The sequence below is a fragment of the Camponotus floridanus genome, unplaced genomic scaffold, assembly GCF_003227725.1.
Source record: "Camponotus floridanus strain SB8 unplaced genomic scaffold, Cflo_v7.5 scaffold108, whole genome shotgun sequence".
In the NCBI taxonomy this organism is placed as follows: Eukaryota; Metazoa; Arthropoda; class Insecta; order Hymenoptera; family Formicidae; genus Camponotus; species Camponotus floridanus.
Window position 1 is genome coordinate 362,408 of NW_020229224.1, and position 24,916 is coordinate 387,323.

At 31.3% G+C, this 24,916-nt stretch overlaps 2 protein-coding genes across 3 annotated transcripts; one reads left to right on the forward strand and one right to left on the reverse strand.

Moving 5' to 3' along the window:
* Positions 1-5,012: 5,012 nt before the first annotated feature.
* LOC105254767 (UPF0047 protein YjbQ) lies at positions 5,013-10,087 on the reverse strand. The gene is made up of 3 exons (XM_011263645.3): positions 9,316-10,087; positions 9,017-9,153; positions 5,013-5,752 (listed from the first exon to the last, which is right to left on the reverse strand). Exons 1-3 carry the CDS (start codon positions 9,473-9,475, stop codon positions 5,537-5,539), a joined length of 513 nt encoding a protein of 170 aa, XP_011261947.1. The 5' UTR covers positions 9,476-10,087; the 3' UTR covers positions 5,013-5,536.
* A 1,652-nt stretch (positions 10,088-11,739) lies between these two features.
* Positions 11,740-18,860, forward strand: LOC105254768 (ubiquitin carboxyl-terminal hydrolase 22). 2 transcript variants are annotated; one of them, XM_011263647.3, is made up of 8 exons: positions 11,740-11,925; positions 12,253-12,494; positions 13,961-14,093; positions 14,232-14,447; positions 17,424-17,838; positions 17,958-18,389; positions 18,506-18,655; positions 18,786-18,860. In XM_011263647.3, the coding sequence occupies exons 2-8, from the start codon at positions 12,375-12,377 to the stop codon at positions 18,841-18,843; spliced, it is 1,524 nt and encodes a 507-aa protein (XP_011261949.1). In that variant the 5' UTR covers positions 11,740-11,925; positions 12,253-12,374; the 3' UTR covers positions 18,844-18,860. The 2 variants fall into 2 exon arrangements, with proteins under 2 accessions (XP_011261949.1, XP_011261948.1); XM_011263646.3 differs by having other exon boundaries at positions 11,741-11,925; positions 12,117-12,494.
* The last annotated feature ends 6,056 nt before the right edge of the window (positions 18,861-24,916 follow it).

Consider the following 24,916-nt stretch of genomic DNA (forward strand, 5'->3'; position numbering starts at 1 on the left):
AATGCGTTACGAATGCAGCTATATCTCTGCTTCTACATGCAATCAATTAACGAAGCAAATGGTCTACAATATTGATATTACGTTGTCTACAACATGTCAGCAATATGCTGACACATTGCAATTTGTTGTTATTAGCACATGAATTCATGTGAGTTCAACGTAACAGACATAATGCTGTTTCACCTTGTCTCTAGCTTGTTAAAATTAGTTGCTTCAACAATTATTGACAACATGACAGCAACCTCATTGCATTTGACTATCTGGGTAATTTACTTTTTTTAAAATTTGAAAAAATTCTTTAACATTTTTTCGGTAAGTATAATAAACTGATAAATATGTAATAATAGAATATATAAATAATCTCAAATTTAGTTGTTCTAAAATTTAAGAAAAGTCATTCTTAATATAATCTTCAAACTGCTGGTTCTTTACTATATTTATCCGAGTCAGCCAAGAAGTTTGCTCGAACAGATTTTGTCAAGGGTTGCTACAAATTCTTGTTAGTAAAAAGGCCACAATTTGCGGACAGGAATTGCTACTACAGACTTTGATGGCAAATTGATGGCAAAAATCGTACAAAGTTTGTTGTAAAACCTGACAACAAATTGGCAGCAAAAAACGAACAAAGCTTACTAACATGCTGGACATCAAATTGTCGATAAAAATCGAGCAAAATCTGCGCACGTGTAGTCTGAAGGCAAATTAGCGGCAAATTGTGAACAAACTTTGTTGACATAACTTGACAGCAAATTAGTGACAAAACCCGAACATACCTTGCAAATATGCTTGACGTCAAATTACCGGCAAAAATCGATCAAGATCTGCGTAGAGAAATTTGACAACAAATTGTCAACAAATTGTGAGCAAACTTGATATTTTGAAGCAACTCAAATTCGATTTGCCGGTGATCAAGATTAATTATAACTTATATTCAATTTTTCATGAAATTGATATAAAGGACTGAGACTAACATAAGATTCAAAGTATATTTCTTCTTTTTAGTCAGTTTAATTTTTGATAAATTGATTTAACTTAAAATAATTTGTTAAATCTCTATCTCTTGTTGGGATTTATAGAATATTAAACAGATTAACAGATATATGAAATTAAACAGATGGGAATTAATCAATTTATTGCGTTATTGAAATATTGAATATAATATGAATACCTGTGGCTGAATATAAATAAAACAATTGCAGATTATAAGAACATCTTAATAAGAAACATTTAATAAAAAAATTAATAGACATTTTTTAAATGTAGTAGCGGTTAACAGATCTTTAAATAAATGTTTTATAGAAGTCTAATGTAAAAGACACGATTGTCTAAATTTTATATATTTATATAATTTTATATATAAGTAAAATATTCATCTATCACAAACAAAAAATTTTAATATATTACTTGTATATAATATACATTACAATTTTATATTTATAAAATAAAATTTTTTCTATATATAAATAATCTCAGTTATTTAAAAAGAAAAAATAATAACTGAAAATTAAATATCCGTAAACGTCAAATTTAAATGGCTTTGGAAGGTTTGCTCACAATTTACTAACAATTTGTCGTCAAACTTTCCGGCGTAGATTTTGGTCAGTTTTTGCAGACAATTTGATGTAAAGCATATTAGTAAGCTTTGTTCGGATTTTGCTACCAAGTTTTATCAGCAAGATTTGCCAACAAAACATGAGCTTATTGCGGACACAGATGCTGTAGTATTTGGTATCAAGTTTTGAGTGCATTTGATTCCAATTTGGCGACAATTTGTTGCGAAATTGTTTTCTGGATATGATAAAATTAAATTATAGCATTTGATAAGAATAAAATGTTTTTTTTCTTGCATTTGAAATAAATTAGTTTTTTTCTAAATAATGTTTTTCACTCCACTTCGATAATAGAAATTACTAAAATATGTAAAAAATTTATTTTCTATTTCTTATAAGATTATATAATAAATAAACATAATTTATATTTACTCTCTTTATATCCTTTATATATATCTCTATTAAAAAAAATATTATGACAACAGAATAAGATTTAAAGCTATTTATTAATCTATGAATTGAAAAAGAGGAGAGTTTAACTGTTTCTCTCATTCCCCCACTCTCTCTCTCTCTCTCTCTCTCTCTCTCTATATATATATATATATATATATATATATATATATATATATATAGAGAGAGAGAGAGAGAGAGAGAGAGAGAGAGAGAGAGAGAGAGATAAATTAGTTTTTAGTATATTTGGTAGCATATGTCTGTCATATATACAGGGTGTCTTAGACCACCTGTACACTCCTTTTCTTTCAAAAAGCATTTTAGAGAAAAACGTTTTCGATAAAAATTGTATGGTTTTGAGGGGAACATAAGAAGGTGTTATTGGTTTGACTTTGGATGGCATCGTTAAGGTCAAATCAAGGACACCTTTAATTTCTTAAATGGAACCACCTATTTTTTATTGCAGATTCTTATAACTTATGTCGAGAGCTTTCCAAAACACTATAATAAAGTATTTTTTCATTGAGTACTTTTCGAGTTATGAAGCTTAAAATAATTTTTCAATTTTACATAAACCATAAAATCTAGTAAAATATTCATTTTTTTATTATCTTACCTTAATACTTTTATATACAAAATAATGAGAGGAATCAATTGGTGTAGGTAAAGAAAACACACAGTTGTTTTTAAGAAAAAATATGTAATTGTTAATTGCAAATTACATATTTTTTCTTCGGAACAATTATGTGTTTTTTTAAGAATCTGCAATAAAAAATAGATGGCTCCAATTAAGAAATTAAAGGTGTCCTTGACTTGACCTTAACAATGCCATCCAAGGTCAAACCAATGACACCTTTTTATGTTCCCCTCAAAACTATACAATTTTTGTCCAAAACGTTTTTCTCTAAAATGCTTAGTTTTTGAAAGAAAAGGGGTGTACGGGTGGTCTAGGACACTCTGTAATATATATATGTATATATATATATATTCTCATTGGAAAATTTCAAGAATTCTTAATTGAATTCTTTTATATATATATATATATATATATATATATATATATATATATATATGACAGATATATGCTACTAAATATACTAAAAACTAATTTATTTCAAGTAATAATAAAATTTACACACTTCTTGGCTTTCGCAATGTCATAGTGTAGTATGAGTAACGAAAAGAGATTAGCAATCTTAAGATTATTTTCAATATTTTAAAAAATAAATTATGATAAAATTTTCAACAGAATTTTAAAGCTCCAAGTAATAGTGACAAATCATTCAATTTCTTTGTAATTAAATATTTTGATATTAAAAGAATTTTAATTTTATTTGAAATTAATTCAATTAAGAATTCTTGAAATTTTCCAGTGAAAATATATTGCATTAAATAATGTCTTTAATGCTTGTAAATTAAATGATATCTTGAAAGAACATAAAACAATTAAATTTTACATAATTTATAAAAATTTTAATATTGGAAAATAATGAGATAACATGGAATTCTTTGACTTAACAGAGCAATATAGTTATAATAAAACATGAGAAATTAACGTTGATGCAATTAACTGTTTAAATATGTAATAACATCGCTTCAATTACACAGGATATTACAAAATTTAAGCATAAATACTACAACAGAAAAGTTCGCGATAAATTCAATAACAAAAATACATGCCATTTTTTAATTCCAAGCTTTCAATAGCTTTTTAAATATACAGATTTAAGATTTAATTAAATCATAAGCTGTGATTTAAAATTTCTTTATCATGCACATAATAGAGGGAGTGTTAGTATATAATATTTTATCAAGCATAGTGATCGAATAATGTATATATTATTAATATCATTGTATGCATGATTCAAGAATAGAAAATTTCTTAACCATAGCTCGTGATTGACTGTTAAAAATTTTTTGTTATATTCAAAAAACTTGCACAGAATAAAAAATTGCATGCATTTTTATTATTTAGTCTCTCACAAAACTGCAATGTTTTTGTGCTCAAATTTTATGACATACAGGGTGTTTCAGAATTTGCGGATATGGACTCCATAGCATGATTGTTCGTATCAAAACCAACAATTTTTTCCTCTGGCAAAAGGAAAAAGTTGTTTTGATACGAACAATTACACTGTGGAGTCCATATCTGCGAATTCTGAAACATCCTGTATGTGATAACTTACATAAGAAATGTAATCGCGCTATGTGCCCATAATATAACATACCTTATAATTCTAGCAGAAACGCGTACAGCAAAGAATCATCGCTCCCTATCATTTTCCCTATATACATATACACATTCCTAATAGAAACATTATTCGCGAACGGTTCAGCTCATTTTTAAAATGACGAGTCAGAAGGTTCGCAACAAAGTCATAAAGTTTCATACCTTACAGTCTCTCACTCTTGTTACCCTTTTTTTTTATCCATCTTTCTGTTTCTCATTTTGGGACAGCTTAAAGGTAGCAGAGTGTAAAAAAGGATGCAAGTTTTTGCGTGGTTGCTTGTATTCGTTAACTTCATTTATACAAAAGGGTCTTCTAAATAAAACTACATAAATTCGGAGTATTGGACGCGTTATCGGAATGCATAGATTCATTCTTCTCTCTCTCTCTCTCTTTCTCTCTCTCTCTCTTTTTCTAATTGCTTTCCTTAGAGCGTATCTTTCCCCTCATCTGCTGTCTTTTCTTAATAACGAGGCGGAAGAGCACTGGATACTCGCATTTAATTCGTTTTGTTTATAAAAGACGCGTACAATGAGTGCATACGCAGTGGCAGTTTTTTCATTTCTTTTTCTAATCCCTTTATATTCCTTTGCGTCTTTTATTATTATTATTATTATTATTATTATTATTATTATTATTGTATTATTATCATTATTATTTAATGTCGCATATCTCGTAAAAATACGAATTTAAAAAACCATGAAAAGAGAAGTATTTTAAATACTCACAAAACGAAAATTTCCATTAAAAAATTACACGATTAAAAAAAAATTTCTAAGTCTTTTTATTCAAATATTTTTGGAACCAAAAACTCTCAATGATCTTAGTTTTTGTATGTCTGAATATCAAAAAGATTTGATCTTTTTTTTATCTAATTAATAACTATAATGCAACTTTTTAAGCTGAAACTTTCCTTAAAACCTTGATTTCCATGTAAATTACATCGACACAATTTCAAAGATATCATTACCAATTTTTCTTGTCTGGGGAACTCTTGCAACAGTCCCAAAGACTTATTTTATTTCAACAAAAAAACGGATATTCTTGCAGAATAATCATGTCAGAAACATTAAATCAAAACTTTAAAACACATACACACGCACACAGAAGACATGAACAGTGTGCGATATCGATTTTTGTCCACGATCGACGCGGATAGATAAATTTGCGAGGTATCCGACTCATTCTCTTCCTCAATGGATTGTACTTTTATAAGTCGACTAGCGCTTGTAGCGGCTGCTAGCTTGATTCACTCGAGGTGGACACGCGCAGCTGACGCTTGCTACGCCTTTGGGGATGCGAGTGGTCCTAGCTGCTGGTAGAAGCAATAGGACTGACCGGGCTGAGAGGACTACGCGCCGAATCCCTTAGAACACCAGTTAGCGTTACCACAAGTTTGCGACTGCCAGCATGATCGCGATGTTCGCCTAACCAAATGCCTTGCCATGTGCCTAGCGCCAGTTTGCCATCGGTGATTGGGATGCTCAGTGATGAGCCCAAAAAACAAGCCTTTACATGTGCCGGCTATAAAACATTAGAAATAATTGTTATTGTTTTACTGATGTTCCAAATTGTTTTGCTCATTTGAGAGAGAGAATCAGAGAAATTTTTTAAGGAAGTCTTTTTAAATATTTATGAGAGACACGCTCATTACAATTAAAAGAAAAGATTTGTTGCAATAATATAATGTCCAAGTAACAAATAATATGATGCAAATTACCTAATAATATAAAAATATATGTATATATAATATTGTAATTATATATATATATATATATATATATATATATATATATATATATATACATACAGGGTGTCCCATTTTAAGGGTGTCTTGAACAGTAAAACATCTCAAAAACTAAACCCAGCAAACAAAAATGTTTCAGACAAAAGTTGTATAATTTCGAGGGGGACATAAGATGGTACCATTGGTTTGATCTTGAAGAATTATTTGAAGGTCACATGAAGGTCACTTTCAATTTCTTAAATGGAACCTACATTTTCTCATTACATATTCTTGTAGCTTATCTCGAGAGCTTTCCAAAACACTATAATAAAATATCTTTTCATTGAGTACTTTTTGAGTTATGAGGCTTGAAATCATTTCTTAATTTTACATAAACCGTAATATATCTAGTAAAATATTCATTTTTCGATTATCTTGCCTTAATAATTTTCAATTATCTTGCCTTAATACTTAATTGTTAATTGCAAATTACATATTTTTTCTTAAAAATAACTATGTGTTTTTTTTTACACCAATTGATTCCTCTCATTATTTTGTACATAAAAGTATTAAGGCAAGATAATCGAAAAATGAATATTTTACTAGATATATTATGGTTTATATAAAATTAAGAAATGATTTCAAGCATAACTCGAAAAGTACTCAATAAAAAAATATTTTATTATAGTGTTTTAGAAAGCTCTCGAGATAAGCTACAAGAATATGTAATGAGAAAATGTAGATTCCATTTAAGAAATTGAAGGTGACCTTCATGTGATCTTCAAATAACTCTTCAAGGTCAAACCAATGATACCATCTTATGTCCCCTTCGAAACCATACAACTTTTGTTTGAAACATTTTTATTTGCTGGGCTTAGTTTTTGAGATATTTTACTGTCCAAGTTAAAATGGGACACCCTGTATATATATATATATATATATATATATATATATATATATATATATATATATATATGTATGTGTGTGTGTGTGTGTGTGTGTGGGTGTGTGTGTGTGTGTATGTGTGTATGTATATACACATACAATATATAGTTTTTACAATATTATAATAGTAGAATATTATTGCAATATAATAATATAATATTCTTATATATATAATATAATATTCTTATATATGTATTTTTTTGCTTGTTGCTATGCAATGAAATCAGAATTAATTTGTATCAATTTTTTATCATAAAATGGATATAAAGCCTACAAAATACAGGTAAACATAAATAACATAAATATGCGTGGGCAGTTTGATAAGTCAGTGACTTTTATCAGAGATAGCACTCAAATCACAGTTTAATTTTATTTCTGATATTTGCCATCTTTTTAAAGTATACACACAAAGTTTCAAGTAGATCTGTCAAATAGAAATTTTTTGACAGCGTTATAAGTGGTTAAGTTTGTGTTCTTTTGCTAAAATGGAAAAAAGTGAATTCCGTGTGCTAATAATAAAACATTACTTTTTGAGTGGAAAAACCATTAAGGAAACTGAAGAGAAATTAAAAAAATATTATAAAAAAATATATTTCTGCTCCGTTGCATGGAATAGTTCTAAAGTGGTTCACTGACTTTTTTCCATTTTTTACATTTTAGCAAAAGAACACAAACTTAACCACTTATAACGCTGTCAAAAAATTTCTATTTGACAGATCTACTTGAAACTTTGTGTGTATACTTTAAAAAGATGGCAAATATCAAAAATAAAATTAAACTGCGATTTGAGTGCTATCCTTGATAAAAGTCACTAATTTATCAAACTGCCTACAAAATACAGATAAACATAAATAATATAAATATATCTTTTTTTTGTTTAATTTTTAATACAATTCCAACAATGATTCCAAATTCGTAATATTAAACAAATTATTTGAAACTGGACGAATAAATAGAAAATTGTCTACTTGAAACAAAAAATCGAAATTTCTATATAAATCTCGAATTTTATAAATTAAATATATATAATTTATTTTATATATTTAGTTATCAACTCTATATGTGTGTACGAATATTTTATACGAACCAATTCTATATGCAATATAATTACATATATCAATGATATAACATGTTATATTACAATTATAATTAATCAATAATTTATCAGTGATATTTGTGTATATTACCTGTAATTCAATTTAAACATTTAATTTTATTGCTCTTATATAATATTAATATAACAGTATTTACTAAGACATAATTTTTTTCTTTTCTTGGAGAATAAATCTAGAGCTTTATTAATACATTGCAGATTGTATGAACTGAACTAAAAAAGGCAGTTCTTGCGCACTTCAGAATACATGCACATCAAATTGTGCATGTATTAATTAAAAACAATTACAATAAGGATCAATCTCAACTTCTTTATCTAAGGTTCCTATTCTATGTTACTCATCAAAAGCACACAAAGTACAATTCTTTTTCTATGACATTAAAGCAAAAAATTACTACTGGCATTATTACTATTATTATTGTTACTTATATCTTGCCACTCATTATCACTTGAAACATCTGATAAAATATTAGCATATAATTATAATATTGCATTTTTAGATAAAAAGTTCATTATATAATCCATTAATTGAGAAATTATCTTATCATCATTTCTATATGTTGTGTATATATGAGAAAATACTTGAAATAAAATGTTCATTTGTGATATCAACAAAATCCTTTTCTAAAAAGAAAAATATTAATAATTTTAAATGTTACTATTTTTAAACTTTTGTATGCACATCATATATAAATGTTCATCTGATAGCAATATTATATGAGAATGTTCAAAAGATGTCAACAGACATCTCTAATACTTGAAAAACCAAAGTCATCAATTCATATCTTCATCATGCAATGTGTTAATATATTATATAATTTTTATTTAGTCAATTTGTTAAAATGTACTAATATATATATATATATATATATATATATATATATATATATATATATTGAAAATAAGTATAATATAAAGTATTTATTCATTATAATATAAAGAAAATGATAAGATATATAAAAGAATATTATTTTAAAAAGTATCTGAAAAAAATTGAATTTACCATATCATCAGGCCCTTCACAGCTATGTCTATACTCCAAGCCTTCAGGAACTATTTTATTAAGCATCATTTCCATATCGTCTCTTACATCTGGATCCCAGCTTTCGTTTAACGCTAAACTAGCTGAAGTGTGAAGAACTGTAGGAAAGAATTAAATTTAGCTCTATTTAAACAAAATATACGCAATGTTGCGGTAATTATATTGATATTAAATAAATTAACTTAACTTCAAGTTATCTATAAAAACAACATAACTAGTATATTATTCAAATGGATTATCAGTAATAGATTAGTACTCACTTTGAATATGGCAGAGACCAATGGAAAACTGACAAAGCTCAGGGACTTGCCTGAGGATCTCTTCGGTGACAAGGTGAACGCCCCGATGTTGCGGTCTGAGATTAATCTTGGTCTGGAACCAGCCGGAGCCGATTTGGATACCGCGGTTAGACGAGGCCATGACTGCACAGTTGAACAATGCAAACGGGAAGGGAGGGAGAGAGGGGGGAGAGAGAGAGAGAGAGAGAGAGAGAGAGAGAGAGAGAGAGAGAGAGAGACCTGAAAATAGAAACCAGCTGATCTTCAATCACTCGGTAGATTACTTCAAGTAATCGATGCAGAATTCCATTTTCTCTTTGATATAGATAATCTATCGCGCCCCAATTTCTGCCGAGCGTTCGTTGAGCCGCGAAAAAGGTTAGGTTAAGTTAGATTAGGTTAGGAGAAAAATAGAGGAGAAAGGTGAGAAAAAGAGAAAGAGGTAAGAGAGAGAGAGAGGGAGAAGTAACCGCGTGACGTACATACGTATACAAGGTGTGCACGCACTCACGCACTCACGCATTCACAAGTATACGCATGGAACCTATCACTGCGACATCCGCCACTCACCTATACCTATATTTATTCACGGCAGTCGAAGGTAGCGACAAACGTTACCAGACCGCAAGCTTGTGATGGAAAATCATAGGATATATGTATATTTATATATCGGGTGAGTGGATAATTAAAAACGGTGAATGGGATACGGTCACATGTGCCGTGTCTTTAATAAGCGAACGCAAATGGCGGCGCCGTCGCCGTATATAGCACTATCCATAAGGGCCTCCGCACAAGGTGTTCCGTATCGCATTACGTTACGTTAAGTATAGATCGTAAATTTAACTCCGTACGTAAACTTAAACTTCAGTCAACGCACAGAAAAAATCGTAACGTAAAGATATGCCTTTACGTGCGCACGTCTTTACGTCTTTACGTACCTTTAAGGTGCAATTTCATTGACGCTAGAAACCAGCGACAAATTAAAATCACTAGACTTTCTCTAGATTCGGCGTCAATAAAATAAAGTTCAGACAGTTTCAACCATGGATGTAAGAAATACAGGACAGAGGCCGGTATTCATAGTCCGATCTTATATTTAAGATTGTCTTAAGTCTGGTCCGAGGTTGACTTAAGACCTCATTCAACCAATCAAATAGCTGCGTAGCATTTCAAGCACGAACTTAAGACGATCTCAAATATAAGATCGGACTATGAATACCGGCCATAGTCCGATCTTATATTTGAGATCGTCTTAAGTTCGAGCTTGAAATGCTACGCAGCTATTTGATTGGTTGAAGGAGGTCTTAAGTCAACTTCGGACCAGACTTAAGACGATCTTAAATATAAGATCGTCTTAAGTTCGAGCTTGAAATGCTACGCAGCTATTTGATTGATTGAATGAGGTCTTAAGTCAACTTCCAAGCAGACTTAAGACGATCTTAAATATAAGATCGGACTATGAATACCGGCCTATGAACTGTCCAGACTCTGTATTCTAGGGACACTACATGCAACCGTAGTGGAGGAGGTAAAATCTGGAGCATATAAAAAAACTTAAACAGTAAACCTAAAGGCTGTAGCACACACTTTCCATAAGACATAACAGTAAGGTTTCGACCAATCGCGTTGCTCAATTTGGCCGTCCTTAACCAAATTGAGCAACGCGATTGGTCGAAACCTTACTGTTATGTCTTATGGAAAGTGTGTGCTATAGCCTTAAGTTAACTTCGTTTAAGGCCGGTATTCATAGTCCGATCTTATATTTAAGATCGTCTTAAGTCTGCTTGGAGGTTGACTTAAGACCTCATTCAACCAATCAAATAGCTGCATAGCATTTCAAGCTCGAACTTAAGACGATCTCAAATATAAAGGCTATAGCACACACTTTTCAAAAGACATAACAATAAGGTTTCGACCAATCACGTTGCTCAATTTGGTTACGGACGGCCAAATTGAGCAACGCGATTGGTCGAAACCTTACTGTCATGTCTTATGGAAAGTGTGTGCTATAGCCTTAAGATCGGACTATGAATACCGGCCTAAGTCTTAAGTTTACTGGCCGGTATTCATAGTCCGATCTTATATTTAAGATCGTCTTAGCCCGGGTCTACAATAGGTAATTTAAGCCCTAAGCCTTAAGAAATTGACCAATCACAGTCAGATATTCTCTTCATACTTGACTGTGATTGGTCAATTTCTTAAGGCTTAGGGCTTAAATTACCTATTGTGGACCCGGGCTTAAGTCTGGTCCGAGATTGACTTGAGACCTCAATCAACCAATCAAATAGCTGCGTAGCATTTCAAGCTCGAACTTAAGACGATCTCAAATATAAGATTGGACACTGTCTAAATTTTTTTATGTGCTCCAGGCTTGACTTTATCCCATGGGTAAAATTTCCGAACGCAACAAGAAGAGGTCCCACGCGTTCAAAAGCCCTGTGACTTGTGACGTCATCAGCATCTACCAGCATCAGATGACGCTTCATTTCGCCGGCGTCGGCAGCGACCGGCTGGTGTCCGCGATCGGACCAAAACGAAGTCAGGAAACTGATTAAAAGGACACGAGTTAGAAGGACAAGAATTAAAGCGAAAGTAAGAATCTTTTATTTGTATGTGTTATTACAACCATCTCTCTTTCCTCTTTCCTTTTCCATTCTCTATCCTCATCATTACTCGTCGCGTTTCTCTCTCTCTCTTTCTTTGCGAGTGATATGAGTAGTTAGACTGCTCAAGTTTTCGAACGGAAGTGGCAAGTTCGAAGCCTCTCTTTTCATTTTCCCTAGGTCCATTCTCTTTTCCATGTCAACAATACGCGCGCTCCTGTCAAGGCCAGCAGTGAGCTACATCCCCTACGTTATCATTATTACCGGAAAATTATTCTTAATCTCATCGTTTCATTCGTGGCATCGCGAAACTCAGTCGAGGATCGGCGTGTCGAACATCCGGAGTCGGGACGAAGAAAGGAGTGGCGGAGGAAGAGGAGAAGGAGAAGGAGGAGGAGGACGTGCGGAAAAGATCGTGTTGACGTTGCTCAGCCTGAGATGAGCGACCATGGTTGCATACATTTGAATAATTTTAAAGCGGCCAAAGGTATCCAGCCATATAAAGTGATACACTCGTACTTTGTCACTAGTACGTCAACCGAGGCACGTGTCAGAAAGGTATGTATCTCCCTTTTTGTTTCTCTCGCGTACGATTAAATGGGATGAAAGATTCTTTATCAAGCATTTTATTCTTCATTCTTTTTCCAGAGTTGGCAAAATTCCATATTTTTTTGGATAACATCCATACTAATAATAAAAATCGATATTTTTTTAAAAGAATTAGTCTTTTCTATATTAAAAATATTAAGAATATATTAAGAATAAAACAAATATTAAGAAAACTTTTTTATTGATATTTGTCAATTGAATGTTTCTTAACTTGAGTTTTATCTCCAAAATAAAATTCACAATGGATTAGGAATTGATGTAGCAAATAAATTAGTTTTTTATTAGATGTTGAAAAATATATCTTTGGACTGGACCTATATTGATAAAAACTTGTAATTCTCTTACTATTATACATTTTTCTTATTAAATTAGAAATTAATATAAAATTTAGTAACATTTATTCCTCTAGTTTATGTTTTAAAGAAGCTTGTTTTAAAAATTTCACATATTTGAATTAAAAACTTATAGAAATATATTTTAAAATATATTTATTACATATGATTTAATATTACATTTGCTGTTTTTATAGTTGTTTACTAGTTTATTTAGTTAGGAAGATCCGTGATGACAAAACCAGAATTTATCATATCTTTTTTTACTTAATAGATTTTTTTATCAACCTTGAATTTTTTTATTTATTATTAAATGTTTATAGATATTCCTTGTTTCTTCCATCTTGCACATTTTCCTCTTGCTTTGTTTAAATATTTGATTTATTTGATACACATACACATTTGATGTTAGGGATGATTTAAATTATTTGATCAATCGGAACAAAAAATTTTTCTTTTTTATTTTAATTGGACATTCAAACGATTTAAAGCATTTATAATGCCAAATATATGAAGTCTGCAAATTTTTTTGTTATATATAAGTTCAGATATTTTTTATACACTTAATATTTACTTTTGTGAGATTCCTTCTAATGGTAGAACAATATATGAATATTAATATTATTATAAGTATTGCTTGTTTTACAAGTTACAGAGATAAGATGTTTAAAAATGTTTATTATGTTGATGAATTTTATAGTATTGATTACGAATTTATAATTATTAATTTTTTTATGCTAATAGAATAATAGCATATATATATATATATATATATATATATATATATATATATATCAGGGTTGGGAAGTAACGTGTTACTTATAATGTAGTTACTGTTACAGTTACTTTTTTCGGTTAATCTAACGACATTACAAATTTCGTTTGTAACGAAAAAAATAACTTCATTACATTTTTCGATAACGAGTAACGAAATTAACTTATTTAAGTTACTTTTATCCTTTTATCACTACTTTTTGCAAATTTACTAATAATATTATTGATTTTTTTGTTTTATTTTCTATATATATATATATATATAAAATAAAACAAAAAATCAATAATATTGAAAACTTTATTTTGCAGGCTGTGAGCTGTTTATGTCATATATGTAAAACACATAAAGATCGTCTACATTCTTGTCTCCATTGCATATTCTTTGGCTGCTACATCAAAGGTCACATACAAGAACATGCAAAAACAAAGAAACATTTTTTAGGTAAGGGAATATTTTTTTAATTTAAGTTATTCTATGTATCTAAACATTATTAAAAATAGAGATAATAAATAAATAAAATTATACAATGTAACTTTCGGTTCTGCTATGTTTCAACAATTAATTATGATATCATTATAGCTGTTGATCTGTGTTATGGAAATATCTTGTGCTTCCAATGCGGCGACTATGTATATGACAGAGAGTTGTTAGCAGTAGCAAAGGCGCAATGGAGCGAGTCGGCAAAATCCTTGAGCTTCGGGGAATTCTACCGGGCGTGGGAACCCACACAGATAGAGGCAGAATTGCTCAGGAAACACCCGCGTCGAAGACGTGTCGTGGAAAATACCACTATAGGTATATAACAGAAGAACTCTTTTAGCATTGAATCTATAATTATTAATTTCTAAATATGCCAAAGTCTGAAAATAGTCGAATATTTCATAAACAATGCATTTTACACAAAATGTTTCAGAAAATGACGCATGATAATGACGCATTCATGGCAGAATGGATTTGACCATAGATAATGTTGCCAAGATCATGTCATGATCATCTTAATTTTTTTAAGTAAAAAACTATATTTTTTATTATATATTATTATAGCAAAATATTTTCAAAATAGTACGATAAAGCTCAATTCCGTTTAGTACTTTTTAAGTTATCGGTTGACAGAATTCAAGTCGGTATTAGCGTATTAGCGCTATCCGAGATGTACCACGTGAAGGTTGCTCGAACGGATTTACTCCTCTTTTGTGTGTGTGTGTGTGTGTGTGTATGACCGGTATTCATAGTCTGATCTTATATTTAAGATCATCTTAAGTCTGGTCCGAGGTTGATTTAAGACCTCATTCAACCAATCAAATAGCTGCGTAGCATCTCAAGCTCGAACTTAAGACGATCTCAAATATAAGATCGGACTATGAATACCGGCCTATGTATGTGTGTGTGCGTACACGCGCGAACACGATTGTGTGTATATGTATGGTTTAGTTGAGTAAGGCCTGGTTGCACCAACATTATTTTAGCTTTAAGCGAAACTTAAATATATGCATGTATTTATTTATTTAGAAAAAAAGATAAAGATAGACATATATTTAAATCTCGTTTAAAGCTAAAATAACGTTGGTGCAACCGGGCCTAAGTGTTCAAATTGACCTCTGTCTGCTGCTTGACAATGGTCTAACCATAGATCAAAATTATTCATAACATTTCATGTCGTTTCTGCTGGGATAAGATCGACTGGTATATTATATGATGCCTAAGACACACTCACACACATACAAAAGGTATAAATCTAATTGTACATTCTCTACGTGATACATTCTCTCGGATAACGCTAATGATGACGGTATTTGAAAATTGTAAATCTATAACTTGAAAAGTACTAAACAGAATTGAACTTTAATATGCTATTTTGAAACGTCATCCCGTCAGCTACAATAATATGTAATAAAATATATAGGTTTTAATTTAAAAAAATTATATTAATCTTGACCTTATCTTGTTTTCTAATGCCATCATCAAATATATACTGCCATTATATGTATCTTTTTATGGATGTTTTGTACCTATTTTCACAATATTAAGAATTTCATGACAATTGTACATAATGTCCTTACATATGTTTAGAATCTTCAGTACAATTTTTAAATCGAGTCACTAAAGCATTCACAAGTTATAAGGATTTTAATTTGCACCAAATTAACAAGTGTTCTTATAAACATATAATTACGTCGATTCAAATGACAAAAACCACATGGAAATAATATTCAGAATTTGTTTAAAATTTGCAAAAATATAATTTAGATACAGAGGAAATATTTGATCAAATAATATTATACAAGTACTAACTGGTTAAAAAGATATTAAATATAATTCAATGAAATTAGCCTGACACAAGGCGAAATTCTCTGCTAAAAGTTAATCATTTCGATTAACAAAATTCGAAATATTTCAGCAAAAACACAATAAATATTAAAAAATACATCTCTGCACTGTAACTAAGATTAAATTGTAATATTCCACGCAATTTCTCATACTCAAAATACACTAAAAATGGATATATTCGTCAATATTGATTTTCAGTTACTTTCTGCTGGGATTGTACATACAAAGCATTCTTAAACCTTTTATAACTTTTTTCTGAAATATTTTTTATAAATGTATTTTTACGAAATATTTTATTGTATATCAGAAGTAATGCAAAATATCTATACAAGTTTGTTTTATTTAATCACAAAATTATTTTTAAAGATGAATAATTTGGTAATAGTGATCTAAAAAAACTCACTTTATATATATATATACAGGGTCTACCAAAAGTGTGGAAACCCCTAAATATCTCGGAAAATATACGTTTTACAGAAAAGTGTTTCCAACAAAAGTTGTAGGGTTTAAGAAGATCTATATACTGATTCTATCAGTTTGACCTTGGATGGCGTCGTCAAGGTCAGGTCAAGGTCACATTGACTTTTTTAAATAACACCCCCTACATTTGATTGCATATTCTTATAGCTTAATTCAAGAGCTTTCCAAAACACTATAATAATGTTCATTTTTATTAAGTACTTTGCGAGTTATGAGGGTTGAAATAATTTCTTAATTTTACATAAACCATAAAATATCTAGTAAACCATTCATTTTTCGATTATCTTACCTTCATACTTTTATGTACAAAATAATGAAAGGAATCAATTGGTGTAAAGAAAACATACAGTTGTTTTTAAGAAAAAATATGGAATTGTTAATTGCAAATTACATATTTTTTCTTAGAAACAACTATGTGTTTTCTTTACACCAATTGATTCCTCTCATTAATTTGTACATAAAAGTATGAAGGTAAGATAATCGAAAAATGAATGGTTTACTAGATATTTTATGGTTTATGTAAAATTAAGAAATTATTTCAACCCTCATAACTCGCAAAGTACTTAATAAAAATGAACATTATTATAGTGTTTTGGAAAGCTCTTGAATTAAGCTATAAGAATATGCAATCAAATGTAGGGGGTGTCATTTAAAAAAGTCAATGTGACCTTGACCTGACCTTGACGACGCCATCCAAGGTCAAACTGATAGAATCAGTATATAGATCTTCTTAAACCCTACAACTTTTGTTGGAAACACTTTTCTGTAAAACGTATATTTTCCGAGATATTTAGGGGTTTCCACACTTTTGGTAGACCCTGTATATATGTATATATATATATATATATATATATATATATATATATATATATTATAAATAATAATATAAAATTATTAATCTAATAAATGTTAATCTAATAAATTTAATTAATAACATAAAAATCTATTTTGTTTTGGCTATAGGTTTAAGGGGATTGATCAATCTTGGACAAACTTGTTTTATGAACTGCATCGTACAAGTGCTGATTCACACTCCCTTGTTAAGAGATTACTTCCTTGCTGACCGTCATCACTGCCCACAACCAAGCCGCTGTCTGGTCTGTGAAGTATCCCATTTATTCCAGGAATTTTATTCAGGCAACAAGGCACCATTGACACTTCACAAACTTCTTCATCTGATTTGGACACATGTCAAACATCTGGCGGGCTATGAACAACAAGATGCCCATGAATTCTTTATTGCCACGCTAGATGTTCTTCATAGACATTGCGAAGCCGCTCCGATATTAGTCAAGGACAACCCTCATCATTGCAATTGTATCATTGATCAGATATTTACTGGAGGCCTTCAAAGCGATGTTGTATGTCAGGTTTGCAAGTATGTTAATTTTTCATCTTTAGAGAAGGTATATCTCTAGTTGGTAGGGATAATATTATATGTATAATATTATATATATTACATAAATTTGTTTCAAAGCACTTCATTCTTTGTTTTAGTGGAGTGTCTACGACAATAGATCCATTTTGGGATATATCTTTGGATTTGGGTCCTGCTGCTGATAGCTCTGGTTCCGATAAATCTGGGCTTCCTACTTCCCTATTGGATTGTTTGGAGAGATTTACTAGAGCTGAGCATCTGGGTTCTACCGTAAAGATCAAATGTAGCAATTGTGAAACTTATCAAGAAAGCACAAAGCAGCTAACAATGAAGCAACTGCCAATTGTGGCCAGTTTTCATCTAAAACGATTCGAACACTCTAGTATCCAGGATAAGATATGTAAAAAGGAGAAAATCTCCACATTCATCTCTTTCCCGGAACAATTAGACATGACACCATTTATGTCACACAAGCGTAATGGTAATAACAATAGCGCTATGATAGATGGTTTATTCAAGAACGGAGAAAATCTGACTTTCAGTGACAATAGGTAATAATAATGCCACATGAAGTAATTTATAATTTTTCTTTGTTCCCACTCGTTTAGTCAAGTATCGTTTTGAAAAAGGGTACATTAAATTAAAAATATCTAATTGCTAACAACAGGTACTCTCTGTTTGCCGTGATAAATCACAAGGGTTCTTTAGAGACTGGACATTATACTGCTTTCATCAGACAACAGAGAGATCAATGGTTCAAGTGTGATGATCATTTAATTACAAAAGCTAGGCTGAAGGATGTTTTGACTAGTGAAGGGTAAAATAATAGACATTATAAAGAAAATAAAAATCAATAATCTAAATTCATTAAATTTTTTCTGTATTCTTTTTATTGAATATGAAAAAGAAAATCTTAATCATTATTAATTAAAGTTTTTGCTTTTCAGATATCTTCTATTTTATCACAAACAAATTTTGGAGTACGGCCGGAATAATAAAGTATGAGAGAGAGAAAGAGAGAGAGAGAATGAGGGAGAGAAAGATGAATCAAGTTAAATAATTTAACAAAGAATTAAAAATCGCTACCGAAGTTAGACGTCCATAATGCTTTACGTTTATCGGAAATAAATTATCGTCATTTTTTTATTTCTGCCGGTGCATTTTGTATTCAATGGGTTAAACTGATTGATTGCCCAATCGAAATCTGTATGTATGTCCTAAACATGTAAGCATAGATATTAAGATTAGCTCAATTTTTTTAAATCAACCAATTGCAATTTTTGTAAATCGCTGATTATTGTTATACTCTTGACCTGACACTTATACATGATGTGCTAGAGATCTCGAGTGCATCTCTCTTAATTTTTGCACTTCTGCCAGCGGAATGTCATATTACCGATCTCTGAAATGTTCCAATGTACTTGTGATATTGGGTTGTCAAATAGACATATAGGATATTTTTAATTATTCAATATAATATTACAAGTTTGTAACATTTTTTATATTTATGAGTTGTCATTCTTTTTTCTAATTTCTAATATAACAATTGAATAAAATGTCATACATGAAAAAACAAACAGATTTTTAATACTACAGAAATTGTTTTATTATTGAATTCGATTATTTTATATAAGATAACCTAAATTTTTGCATGCATATAGAACTAAAATATAGCATATAATTTCTTTATTCTATAATTGCTATTCTTCAATTTTGTGTACAGATGTAATAATATTACAGTGAATATAGGAATATTGTTTATATAATTCAAGACGGATGGACTTATTGCTGGATTTCGTATAATAAAAATCTCTTCAACACATTCTGTGAGTCAGTTTATTTTTACTTTCTTTTGAACAAGATGTTTTACATTTACATAAAGTGTTACAGGATGTTTTTTCTGAAACTCGACATCAAATCAAAAAATATTTCAGAAAATATTTATAGGATTTTAACAAAGGAAAAATTAATTTTCTTGAATTTTAATTAAAGTCGGGGGCAAGGGTTAATGAAATGTAATATAAAATCTCTCCTGGCCAAATGTCAGCCTTGGTCTTCCAATGGGACCTCCTGTTACCATAAATGAAGCAATCTTTTACGGGAAAAACACTCAAAAAGGTACTCAATCTGAATATTATTAGAGACCCTCTAATAATAAGAGTCTGGCCATCAGGGGATCACTTTTGATTGATCCGTCATTTTTATGCAATTCCCGCTCATATTCAAATTTTAATTACTTCATTTTGAATATAAATGATATTTAATAATATTATAAATGATAATAAATATTATAAATAAAAATTATAATAATAATATTATATATATAAAAAATAAAATAAAATAAAAAATATTATATAAATTATAATAATAAATTTTATTTGAATGTTAATAATATTAATATTATAAATAATAATAATTAAATTATAGTAATAAATTTTATTTTATTAAAATATTAAATATAAAAAATTATTTTTACGATTTACATGACTTCATCCATTCAACACAACGTTTGGCATCTCTAGGAAATACTCGCATCAAATATCCTTTTGCAGACGAATTACTGCAGAATTCTGCTGACACCCATTTTGCTATTACTTTTTAACGCAAGATACAGGCTGCGGTCAAGACTGCACTATTCTTCTTCTAAGATTTCGTGGCGCCGGGTCTATCCGGACCCTTACGGCCAGAGGTAAGTTGTTTCAAGATTGATGCGTTAGGTTCGGTTTCCAATTTTGTTTGAGTGGTTTATATGCAGCTAAAGTTTGTCCAGTTTTTCAGTTTTTCAGTTTTACAGTCTCGGTTTCAGCTTCTGTGGAGAAGAGGATGAAGCCTGGGAAGGAGGAATATGTGTTATATATAGAAGTTGATTAAGGGTGAATGGGTGCCAGGAGGGTAAAAAAAAAAAAAAAAAAAAAAAAAAAAAAAAAAAAAAAAACGGGCTAAGGAAGAGGTAATTTTGTAGGCGAGGAAGGGAGGTCAGAAATCATGATGAGTTTAAATTTTGAGATTGTGAGAGTGTAAGAAGGAAAAAACAGAGTTGACAATAGAAGGAGGCGGATCTTTTAAGAGAGAGATTAGATGATAGGGAGGAGGTTTTTTGAGTGTGGCTTGTAGAGAAGAGAGAAGGCGAGGCCGGTTCGAAGCGAGTGAAGGACACTCCCATAGGATATGTTCAATGTCCTGTTGTGGGTATCCACAGCAACAGAGGGGGGATGCGACTATTTTGTATTTAAAGAGGTTGGCATTAAGATTGTAGTGCCCAGCACGCATACGACAGATGGTGGTGATTCTCTCTCTCTCAAGCCCAGAGTTATAGAACCAGGGCGGGTAGAAAGGGGGAGAAGAATAGTGTCTAAAATAATTTTTTCCTGTAGATACATTAGAGAGACAGTTTAAAAAGGAGGTTTTGAGACTTTCATTTGAGAGATAGAAGAGGTCGGAATAGGGTATGGTGTTAGAAAGAGTTACACCCGTACTGATTGCTCTTTTAGCCAGGAGATCGGCCAGACTGCACTATGAATGCTTCGAAACATCATTCTACCTTTATTCTCATGGAGTGTAGAACAAAGATACAGAAAGACAATCAGAAAGACGACATCACAAGAGGGCACGCGCAGCAACTCGAGCACGTCTAAGGAGGAGGGAACCCCAAGGCGTCCCTCATGGACGTATGTAAGAAATACTGGACAGGGTGTATTACTGCAGGGGTGAAGCTCAAAGGGTGAGGGGAAAGAAATGTCTACTGCAACGGAATATGAGGCATGTAAGGGTGCGTTCCGTTTCTCGCATTCAGCGCATTCTGAATGCGCAGGAATGACGTCATTGTACATCGCATTGAAATTGTTCCGTTTTGCAATGCGCGATATTAGCACTGCATGATAATGCGCGAATAATGCCAGCGCATTAACTCTGCATTAAGGTGCCTTTACATGGGAGCGTTTTAGCGTCGAGCGTTAAAGCGTCAAAAAGTGTGACATGCGCAGTGTGCCTAGTGATTTGTTGAAACGCTGGAGCAGTCAGTAAATCATCTAAATTGCGGAATATTATCAAATATTATCATTATTATCAATATTATCAATATTATCATTATTATCAAATATTATCAATAAAATGTCAGTTAATTATCGTTATCATCAATGGTTATTAGAATGTAGCAGCATTATTAATCATGAATATAAGAAACAAAAAAAAGTTACGTGCACACTCCACACGTTATATCCTATACAAAGAATACATTGTAATAAATAATATTCATGTTGTATTTAGAAAACATATTTATGCCAATTATTCCTTCTGTTTGGTTATGTTGTAATACGCTACTAATCGCGCAATTCTATAATATATATTGTATAATGATATCTATTATATCTATTATATCTATTATATTTATTATATATTATATATATTAATACATTTTCTATTAAGAATATACAATCTACTTACCTCTACCGTATTTATTAAAATTTTGTTACTAGACATTGTTTTAGCGGTTTTAGCGTCAAGATGCTGGAATCTGCCTGTTCAGAATTATGCGCAAGGGTGCTGCGCACGTGTTTTTGACGCTCGACGCTTGACGCTAAACGCTTCCATCTAAAGACGCCTTTAACTGCTTCTACTCTGGGGTAGAGAACCTCTAGGAGAGAGAATGGACAACTGATCATGTGACATGTGATCAAGCTTTTTCATGATTGGCTGGCAGAAAATGTATCAATTTTAGCTATTGCGACGCCAATGCAAAATATGATACACACAAATAGGTTAATATATGTGTGTCATGTGTGTCCTATTTGTGTGTCATCATATTTTGCATTGGCGTCGCAATAGCTAAAATTGATACATTTTCTGCCAGCCAATCATGAAAAAGCTTGATCAGTTGTCCATTCTCTCTCCTAGAGGTTCTCTACTCTGGGGTAGAGGCACATGATGTAAAGTTAATGCGGAAAAAATATGGCGAACTATGACGTCATATCGCTTTTCGATGCGCGCATGGAAACCGCATTGAAGGAAACGGAATGTTTAGTTAATGCGATAATGTGTTCAATGCGTGAAACGGAACGCACCCTAAGATGGCGACGGATATTAATTTCACGGAGTGTGATATTTTTGAATTTCTTAATATTCAGAAATGATTCGGAATAACACAGCGATTTCAGGTGATAGATGATTACACGGAATCTCTCATATTTTATTCGGGGTGTTTACGACAATTAATCGGATCTCTGATCGGACTGAGCAGTGATACTCAGCGATAGACTTTCTAAATTTCCCTAGATCCCTAATCCGGATCAATGATGTGTCTCTGAAGTAATCGAATTAGATTAACAGTCATCGAAAAAAATTGCGGTCGAGCTGATCGAAAAAATTGTGAAAAACATCATAAGAAATTATAGAAGATACTTTATTATTCTTTTAATTAATATATCTTTATTTATCAATTATATATTAATAAACAAACGTATTTTACTGGAATAAGATGTTTTCTATAAAATACGAATAAGTTGTTAATCTAATTCGATTACTTCAGAGACACATCATTGATCCGGATTAGTCTAGGGAAATTTAGAAAGTCTATCGCTGAGTACCACTGTTCAGTCCGATCAAAGATCCGATTAATTGTCGTAAACACCCTTTGATTGGTCAATTCCTTAAGTTATAGCTTTAATCCTATTGCCATTGGGTGCTTTCCAGCTATGGTAACACAGTGATACACTGTGTGACACAGTGTTACACAGTGTCGACTTGTAGCTGGAACGCTTTTTAGCTTTCTTATTTTGCCACTAGAGTGCAGGGCAGTCACTTTTAATAGTTGTCACTAGGTCTAAATTTTCAGAACGTTCCCACACAACATTATGTCGTCTTAAAGACGTCTAGATGTCTTTAAGTCGTCTTTTTATCGAATATAAAAGTTTGGTTATCTTCTATCACGCAATACCATTCTTAAAAAAATTAATGATACCAAATATGAAATGTTATGTTGGCACTCACTGGGGTGCTACAAAACGACGACACAGGCGAACATAGCATTTTTGCTGTGTACGATTGTGTCGACTTGTGTCGTAGTTGGAAAGCACTTGTATCGACACTGTAGCGACACAGTGTCGCCTGTGTTGCTTGCTGGAAAGCACCCATTGTAGATGACGTGTAATGGTGCGGTCCCATGATACGGAACGTATGCGCAATGCGGAATTGGAGGAACGAAGTTCGTCCAATCACAGATATTCCGTCAATTGCGTTCCGTTGAAATATATTTTCTTATGTCCCATGGAGCGGAAAACGCGGAAGCGCAATTGGTGTTGGCCAATCACAAGATTCTTTCCCATAGATTTTTTTGTTGTCTATATCGGAACAGCGTACATTATTGGCTCGCGCAAATTACGCTTCCGTATTTTCCGCTGAATGGGACATAGGAAATACAAATTTATGCGGATCGGATTCACATATGTATGTCAAAAAATTCATGAATTTCATATATAATCTTCAAAACTGACAACAACTTAATATTGAATATGGATTCTGAAAAATTGTTTATTATTATTTGTGGATTGTTAAGTAAATTAAAACAAAGTTGGTGTATATTTAAAAAGAATGAATTACGCCGTAAGATTATAAAATTATATTCATTGTATATAATTGTAAAAAGAAATGAAAATATTAAAAAACGACGAAAATATTGGGTGCGACCTATATTCAACTTAGAAAGAAGATTCCAACAAGGAGCAAGTGAGAATCTTGTAAAGGAAATGCTGATCGAAGACACAGAAAAATATATGGATTATTTTAGAATGGCACCTCAATTATTTGACATATTATTAGCATTAGTTGGACCATTCCTTGTTACACTTTTATTTAAAATATTTTTTAATAATATTCTTACTGATATCTGCTGTTTCGACATTTTTCATCATACACACAATTTCGAAGTTCCGCACAAAATGTGTATAAAATAGAAACTTGCGGATAGAAATCGGCGGAACAGACGTAAAACAGGTTAAACCAATCACGAGCGTTCCGCCAATTCCGCATTGCGCATACGTTCCGTATCATGGGACCGCACCATAAGGAAGTTAGCAGTCTAATT

Excerpts from the sequence above, each read along its gene's own strand:
- LOC105254767 (XM_011263645.3), bottom strand. The coding sequence starts at position 9,475 with ATGGCCTCGTCTAACCGCGGTATCCAAATCGGCTCCGGCTGGTTCCAG. Across the intron at positions 9,154-9,315 it reads TGGTCTCTGCCATATTCAAA|TTCTTCACACTTCAGCTAGT; the intron begins GTGAGTACTAAT and ends TCTTTCCTACAG. Across the intron at positions 5,753-9,016 it reads GTGAAGGGCCTGATGATATG|CCGGCACATGTAAAGGCTTG; the intron begins GTAAATTCAATT and ends AATGTTTTATAG.
- LOC105254768 (XM_011263647.3), top strand. The coding sequence starts at position 12,375 with ATGAGCGACCATGGTTGCATACATTTGAATAATTTTAAAGCGGCCAAA. Across the intron at positions 12,495-13,960 it reads CCGAGGCACGTGTCAGAAAG|GCTGTGAGCTGTTTATGTCA; the intron begins GTATGTATCTCC and ends TTTATTTTGCAG. Across the intron at positions 14,094-14,231 it reads AACAAAGAAACATTTTTTAG|CTGTTGATCTGTGTTATGGA; the intron begins GTAAGGGAATAT and ends ATATCATTATAG.